The sequence below is a fragment of the Cervus canadensis genome, chromosome X, assembly GCF_019320065.1.
Source record: "Cervus canadensis isolate Bull #8, Minnesota chromosome X, ASM1932006v1, whole genome shotgun sequence".
In the NCBI taxonomy this organism is placed as follows: Eukaryota; Metazoa; Chordata; class Mammalia; order Artiodactyla; family Cervidae; genus Cervus; species Cervus canadensis.
This window is the reverse complement of record NC_057419.1, coordinates 143,099,816-143,108,225: the sequence shown is the minus strand read 5'-3', so window position 1 is coordinate 143,108,225 and position 8,410 is coordinate 143,099,816. Positions and strand designations below refer to the sequence as shown.

Below are 8,410 nucleotides of genomic sequence, written 5' to 3'. Positions count from 1 at the left end.
CCGAGTGCCTTCATCATTTTGTCGGGGGCTTGGGTGGGCTGTGGAAGGGAGAGGGCGACTCTCAGAAAGGCCGGGTCCTCGGGGAGGGCTGACGCGTATAGACAGGTCTTGTCGACAGACACAAGAGACAGGCGGTGAGTCTTGTGTGCCTCCCGACTGAGCGGTGTTGACCCTGTGGTGGCTAGGAGCCATCTTCTGGGTGCAGGAAGTCATCGGGGACCTCAGGCTGCCCATGGAGACAGGAGTGGCATCTCCCAGGTGTATAGCAGGTGCCTTGCTGACCGACGGGCCCGATTCCACGGCCCTGTGTGGCTTTCCACAACGTTCCAGAGGGCCTGTGGACACACTGTCCCAGACACTGCGAGGATGCATGAAATTACTTCCCAGGGAGCATGACCAAAGAAAGAGGGGAAAGGACTGAACCTGGGGGGACTTCACCAACTGGAGACATTGCAGAGGCTGAGGTGCCCCTGCAGACGCAAGGCCACAGGGAGAGCTTGGTGTCAGAGGCCAGGAAGGCCCCTCCAGCCAGGGTACAGAGTGTCTAGTGCTGCCAAGAAGCAAAAGCGAGGGCAGCCTCCTCTCAAGCTAACAAGAAGGTCATTGGCGATGTTTTAGGGCAAGAAGCCACTGCATGGTGGAGAGGGGGAAAGGTCTTGCCAGTGACTGGAGACCCCTGGTTCCAGAAGCTTGTCTGGGCAGGAGTGTGTAGCTACAGGGGGTAGGGGGGAGACAGGGAAGAGGTGCTGGGATGAGAGATGGGAGGCCGGTGGGAAGGGGCCATGGAGGCTCTGGTCTAGGCCTTGTGCCATGATGAGAGGATAGAATGGCCACGGGCTGCACCCTGCCTTTGTCCTTAGGTTCTGAGGGGGGTGTATGCCCCCATGTACCCTGCAGGCTCCAAATGCTGCAATATCCTTCCACAGGGGCCGGAATGTTTATGGCCAGCACTGTGCCCCCTGAGCCAAGTGTCTGCCCCAGAGGTGGGCACTGACCCCCCCCCCATTACCCCCCCATCCCCTGGCCTGAGACCACTCTCTCCTCCTCATGGAGGGGACTTGAAACAGCCCCACTAGGAGATAGCAGGGCAAGTGAAACGCCTAGCTGAAGTGGCCCCAGACAGCAACGGTCTGGCACCTGGAATAAGATGCCTGTGGTGCCACTTGCCATGGGCACACTGGCAGAGGGGCAGGCTCAGAGGAAATCAGTGTTTCCTTTGGGGTGGGGCTCGCTGAGCTGGAAAACGCCCAGACGACGATCAGCTGCTGCGCGCACAATTTGCTGGTGCCTTGCTTTCCATGCAGGCCTGGACAAAAGCCAGTCCCATCAGGTCCAGTAGGTCTGACAAGTGCTGCTCAGCACGGGTCAGGCCCTGCCAGCAGGAGGTGCGAAGGCCATGGTGGCCTCTGTGCCCTGAGCCTTGGAAAGCCTGTAGGAGAGATGCTCAGCCCTCTTCCCCTGTCCCCCTCCAGGGTCCAGCCAGAGCGGCCTCCCGGCCTGCCCTGGGCCACCTCTTCTGCCTGCCTTCTCCAACTTTTCTTTTTTTAATTGTATTTAATTTTATTTTTTTTCCTCTCCAACTTTTCTTTTTTTTTTTTCCTCCCCAACTTTTCCTTCCACTTCCCCTAGCTCTGGGCTTCCCTTTTGCTCAGTTGGTAAAGGATCCGCCTGTATTGCAGGTGACCCCGGTTCAGTTCTTAGATCGGGAAGATCCGCTGGAGAAGGGACAGGCTACCCACTCCAGTATTCTTGGGCTTCCCTGGTGGCTCAGCTGGGAAAGAATCTGCCTGCAATGAGGAAGACCTGGGTTTGATCCCTGGGCTGGGAAGATCGCCTGGAGAAGGGACTGGCTACCCACTCCAGTATTCTGGCCTGGAAGATTCCAGGGACTACAGTCCATGGGGTCACAGAGAGTCGGACACGACTGAGCGGCTTTCACTTTCACTTTTCACCTGTGCTGGCTTTCCCCCAACACACCCATCTCCTACTCTTGGGGGACCCTGAGGCTCCGTCCCCAGATCTCTTCTCTGGATCTCTCACTTCCTGGGGAACCTGTCCGCCTTCATTCCCATTTCTGTGCTTTGTGTCCATGTCTGCAGCTCACCCCAGACCCGTCTCTGAGCTTCAGGCCACAGCTCTAGGTTGTGACTCTGAAGCCGTGCCCGGCTTCCCTGCAGACACCTCCTGTCACCCCTTTAGTGCTTGTGATGTCGGTGGCATGGGGACTGGAAGACACAGTTCCTTCCTGCCTGGCACCCATGTGCCCAAGGTGAAAGGCAACACCACTGGGTCAGGCTTTTGACAACAGGAAGTGGGAGGCCACCTTCGCCTCTCCTAACTCTCCCTTGTCCACGGGCCATCAGGCAACAATGCTTTTGGAAGAGTCCAGGGCACTGGCCTCATAGCAAGTCCCAGGGTCTGGATTCACCTCCTTCCCTCCTGGTTAGATTCAGCTTAGGCTTTCTGAGGAGAGCGGCCACCCAGGGCAGGCTGTGTCCCTCCACACACAGTGTGAGGGAGGCCCGGTTTGATCACTCGGTCTCTCCCTTGTAAAGCTGCCTTCTCCCTTCCTAACGCACAGGTCATCTGGGTGATATCTTGAGAGCCAGGGACTCTCTTTTCCCCAACAACCTCTCTCTCATGGTCTTACCACCCAAGGATGCTCCCCAGCTGTATCAGTTCAACTGGACGAATTGCACTGGTGGTTGCAAAATGGTGATTTTCTTGTGCTTTCTTGCTTTCTACAATTACTAGTTGGCATTTCTCTACAAAGAGCTTTCCCTTTTCCCTGTTGTCTTTTCTTAGTTGTCATGGTGGACACTTTTTTTTTTATTCAATAACTTAGAATCTAAGAGTGTCATTTTGGAGACAGTTTTTACTGGACTGTAGCATACATACAGTAATAGGCATAAGTCATCAATATACAGCTCAACAGAATTTTACACCCATGTGTGCATCCCCTCCAGATTGAAATATATACATAATGTCTGCATATATATTACCTTCCCTGGTGCCTCCTCTCCAAAAAGTTTAATAACCTTTTGGGTGCTCAAATTGTTCTAGCCTTGGTTCTTTCCAGTTGGCTTCCATGTCTCTTTCATATACCTCATCCTTTTCCTTTTCAAGCATATCCTTCCTTTCTGACACTACAAGGTGCTCCAGGCTCCTCTTGTATTTTTTCCTGACCCATACCTAGAATCTTCCATTTCTCCAAGGAGCTCTGGTTCCTTTTAGTGGAGACTGGTGTTGAGAACCAAGTTCTGGGTACAGGGAACATTCTTTGCTACTGGAGTGTCATTGCTTCTAGACTCTCACTGGACAAAACTAGGCAATCTATTTTTTTAAGAATTCATACTGTGATCCCCAATTCCAGTCTGGTAGCACAGTTATATCTCATCTTCCCTCATTCCACATTGATGTTCCTAACAACAACAACAACAAAAAGAGTATATGGATATGTTTACTCATCTCTTCTAGTAGATACAGTCTACCTTGCAGTATACCCAAAGTAGCTTCACAATCACCTCAGGACTATCATTACCAACAACAAGCATACTGAGAATAAAGCTGATTCTTTCTGTCCTTAGAATATATCCCATAAAGGAAGCACTGTCAGAGAGTGAGTTTGAAAGTTTCCTGACTTATTTTCTCTGTGTGGCTTTGTTACTAACTGGATATGCAGTTAGGCTCACTTACTTTTGTTTTTATTCCGCTTTAGCATTTTTCCCCTCTTTCAAATGTGTTTTTGAACATATAAAATATGTTATGGTTCAAAGTCAAAACTACACAAAAAGATATTAATATTTTACAAGAAATCCTATACCCATCTCAACCCCCTATCAGTGAGAATTTTCACTAGTTTCAGGGTTCTCTGTCCTCTTTATTTTTTTCCCAATAAGCATGTGTATCTGTGAATGTGTGTGCACAGGTCGTTTGCACTCAGCTTTTTTTTTTTCCCCACATAATAATATATTTTGAAAATCATTTCATTTTTCTTTATTTCATTTTTCATTAGAGATTTTCATTGTTTTTCACTGCTGCTTAGGACTGTTGTATGAATGAACCACAAGTGATTTCACCAATTCCATCCTGATGGACATATGTGTTACATCCAGTTGTTTTTTCTTTTTTAAAATTTTGGGCTGTGCTGGGTCTTTGTTGCTGCATGTGGGCTTTCTCTAGTTACAGTGCAAGGCTTTCTCATTACCATGGCTTCTGTTGTTGTGGAGCATGGGTTCTAGGGTGCGTGGGATTCAGTCGTCGTGGCACAGGGGCTCAGTAGTCGTGGAGCACGGGCTTAGTTGCCCCACAGCATGTGAAATCTTCTTAGACCAGGGATCGAACCCATGTCCCTGCAGGTAAATTCTTAACCACTGGACCACCAGGGAAGTCCAATGGACGTGGACACCAAGTCCATGTCCAATAGTTTTCTATTACTATTTACATTACGCTAAGTAACAGAGGATAAGGTGGTTGGGTGGCATCACCGACTCAATGGACATGAGTTTGAGTTGGTGATGGACAGGGAGGCCTGGCGTGCTGCAGTCCATGGGGTCTCAAAGAGTCAGACACGACTGAGTGACTGAACTGAACTGAACTGAAGTAATTTTGTGTATATGTTGTTTCATATTTGTGAAGTAATTGGTACATGTGGCATTGCTAGGCCCAAGACACTGAGGGGATGAGAAGGGGGTGACAGAGGATGAGATGGTTGGATGGCATCACCGACTCAATGGACATGAGTTTGAGCAAACTCCGGGAGATGGTGAAGGACAGGGAAGCCTGGTGTGCTGCAGTCCATGGGGTCACAGAGTCAGACACAACTGAGCACACATAATGCTGTTTCATCCAACAAGAAACAAACCACCTACTGCATAAACTACACAGAAAAGATATCAGAGACAATACAATGACAGTATAGAAGTGAACAAACTTATAATTTCAGATTATTAGAAATACAGCAAACTGAAATGGGCAAATGTGATGAAGAGTGCCTGGGGGTAGTATGTTAGATTGGTGATCCCAAAGGCCTCTTGGAGTTGACACCAGAGACTAGATCTTAATGACAAGAAGGAGCCAGCCACGGGAATGTCTGGAGACAGTCTTCCAAAAAGGAAAAGTAAGTCCAAAGGGATGGGGGCAGGCCACCCTTAGTCAAGAGCAGAGAGAAGTCCCTAGAGGCTGCACAGAGTAGGGAAGCAAGCAGGTAGAGGAATCCTGAGCCGGGTCACACAGGCCTTTTATAAGCTACAGGAAGGAGTTTGTCTTTGGTTTCAAAGACAACAGGAAACTGTTTTAGTACTTTAAAAGGGACATGATATGATGTGATATATATTAAAAGGGACATGATATGATGTGATATATATTAAAAATTAAAAAAAAATTAAGAACTGATTCTACTGTGGAGAACAGGATGTAGAGGAGCAAGCATAGAATAAAACTAGTCAGAAAGCTGTTCAAGGGGCTCCCCTGGTGAAAAAAAAAGTGAAAGTAGTAGTCACTCCGTTGTGTCCCACTCCAGGCTCCTCTGTCCATGGAATTCTCCAGGCAAGAATACTGAAGTGGGTAGACATTCCCTTCTCCAAGGGATCTTCCCCACCCAGGGATCGAACCTGGGTCTCCTGCACTGCAGGCAGATTCTTTACCATCTGAACCACCAGGGAAGCCCCAGTGGTAGAGAATCCGCCTGCCAATGCAGGAGACTTGGAAGCGCCGATCCAGGAAGATCCCACATGCTTGGGAACCACTAAGCCAGGCACCACAGCTACTGAGACTGTGCTCTAGAGCCCACGCGCTCTAGAGCCTGAACTCCGCCAACAAGAGAAGCCACTGCAATAAGCCCGCTTGCTGCAACTAGAGAAAAGCCCTCACAGCAAGGAAGACCCAGCACAGTCAAAAACAAATGAAATTATATGTGAAAAAAGAAAGCTTTTCAGGGAGATAGGGTGGCCACCGGTGGAGACTAGCAATGAAGGAGGAGAGGGTAGGCTGATTCAGGATGGATTTTGAGGGGTGATCCAACAGGCTTTGATAATCTACTTCACCTTTATGCCCTTCCTTATGATTACAAAGGAGGAAAACAGAAAACTAACAGGCCTATCACCATCAGAAATCTCATGTCACAAAAAAACTTATTTTTGATTAAAAATGCCGTATAAGGTTACTGTCAAAAACTTGAAGGAGAACAGAAAAGGGAAGCGAAAATCGAGTCATACAGTTTGCGAATGGCCCGAGCTGTGGGAAAGAAAGTGTTAGTCGCTCAGTCGTGCCCGACTCTGTGGTTTAGTCAGTAAGTCGTGTCCGACTCTTGCGACCCCACGAACTATAGCCCCCCAGGCTCTTCTGTCCATAGGATTCTCCAGGCAGGAATACTGGAGTGGGTTGCCATTTCCTCCTCCAGAGGATCTTCCTGACTCAGGGATCAAACCCGGATCTCTTGCATGGCAGGCAGATTCTTTACCCACTGAGCTACAAGGGAAGCCCGGAACTGTGGAAGGGAGACTCTTTTCTCTGCGGCCAACGGAGACCCCCACCTCGGCCGGCCGGCTCCACCGGACCTGTTTGCGCAGGCGCGTGGGGCGAGGTCGACGCGCGGGGCGGGGCCGGCGGCGGGGCGGGGTCGGCGCTTCAGGAAGGAGCCGCAGTTTCTCAGCCGCCTGCGGAGAGGGCGGGCGACGCCGAGCCCTGGAGCCCGTGGGTGGAATTGGAGGCGGAGCACGGCAGCCATGCAGGAGGCAGGCGGGGACGCAGGCGGAGGCGGCCGGGCGGGTGGCGCGGGAAGCCAGGGCCGGCGGGGTGTCGGGGGTTGCCGGGGTGGACCCCGCAGCGCGGGTGCTGCTTCCGCTGCAGACCACGGAGCTCCGGGTGTCGCGCCGGCCCAGCACTCTTTGGGGCCGGGCAGAGACCCGTGGTCCCCGGCCCAAAGGCCGGGAAGCCGACCATGCGTATTGTATCCTACTCGAGGGGCAGTGCGGCTTGGGCTGGGGGCTGCCTGCAGTGGGAGGTGGGACAAACGGACCGGCGGGTCAGGGGCTGTTGGGGAGTGGAATGGCCGGGGTGCCTGGGGCGGGCAGAGAATAGAGAGCTGAAGGGAGACTGGAGGCGGGGATGGGCCGGGGTGGCTTGGGTCGGGGGGAGAAATGGGATAACGGGGTGGCTGGGCTGGGTTAGGGCTAGGAGTGACCCGGAGGGGCTGGAAGCGGTTCTGAGACAAGGCCCAGAGCTCCAAATCCTTGTGGGTGGTACCTTAACCGAGTCTCCATCAGCACCCTAAACGTGCCTTTCCCGTCCGCCTTGGAGGCAGAGATTGCCCGTGGGTCCCTGGCCCCAGATGCCGAACCTCACCGTGGGGCGGTTGGGAAGGAGCTCACAGTGAGCGGCAGTGTCCTAGCGGTGTAAGTTGGAAAAGGGGCTGGTTGGAAGTGGTAGCAAGTGACCAAGCTCGCCGGGTGTGCTCTATTTGGACACACTCAAGGGCTGCGTTTATGGAGGTGATGCAGTGCGCTGGGCCCATCTCCACCTTGATTTTCTTTTTCTGTCACTTTCAGCTGCTGGAGAGCTGAAGATTGCCGCCTCCTTCGAATCTCCATTGTCAACTTTCTGGACCAGCTTTCTCTGGTGATGCGAACCATGCAGCGCTTTGGGCCCCCTGTTGCCCGCTAAGCCAGGGCTAGGGAAAGGGGGGTTAAGGTCTGACCTGGTGGCCCTTCCTAGACAGTGCATCCTTACTAGGGCAGTGATTCCTGCATTAGTTGCCGAGTTATTATGGGGACCTCATCTTTTGCCTGTACTGGCCCTTGGGTGCTCAAGGTCCATTTGCATTGTTTGGTGCTTAAATGTTTCTTAACTACTGAAAATAAAATTGATGTATGATGAGTTTATTTTCAACTATAGCACCCTCAAAATTCTTGCCTTTGTCCTTAGATTGAAGGGTTCTCTGATTCAGATAGTCAAGTAGTACAGTGTAAGTGAAGATAATCTAAGAAATGGAGGAGAATAGGTCCTGTCTCATTCAATTATTAGCTACTGTCAATATTTTGGAGCATTTTCTGAGTTTTATAGTTACATAGTAAACATGTAACAATAATATTTGATATTGTGCAAGTTTAGCATTTTTCCTGGTATTTCTCATCTAACATGAACTTTTTTCTAAAAACTCTTCAAAATCATTATTGAATGTTTAAACTATTTTCAGTCTTTGCCATATTATAGGTAATGATTCAGTGGAATGCTTGTATATAGATCTTTGCATGAATGATTAAGATTACAAGAAGTAGAATTAGTTAAATATTTAAAGCTCTCAATCTGAAGTATGTGAAATTATTCTCTATAAAATACCCTCCCACCAGAATTCTGGTTTCCCCCACATTAGTGTCACCATTAGGGGCTTCCCAGGTGGTGTAGTAGTAAA

At 50.3% G+C, this 8,410-nt stretch overlaps 1 protein-coding gene across 1 annotated transcript; it reads left to right on the top strand.

The window, feature by feature from the left end:
- The first annotated feature begins 6,710 nt into the window (after window positions 1–6,710).
- Window positions 6,711–8,303, top strand: LAGE3 (L antigen family member 3). Its single transcript, XM_043458477.1, has 3 exons — window positions 6,711–6,949; window positions 7,266–7,394; window positions 7,548–8,303. The coding sequence occupies exons 1-3, from the start codon at window positions 6,726–6,728 to the stop codon at window positions 7,660–7,662; spliced, it is 468 nt and encodes a 155-aa protein (XP_043314412.1). The 5' UTR covers window positions 6,711–6,725; the 3' UTR covers window positions 7,663–8,303.
- Window positions 8,304–8,410: the final 107 nt, after the last annotated feature.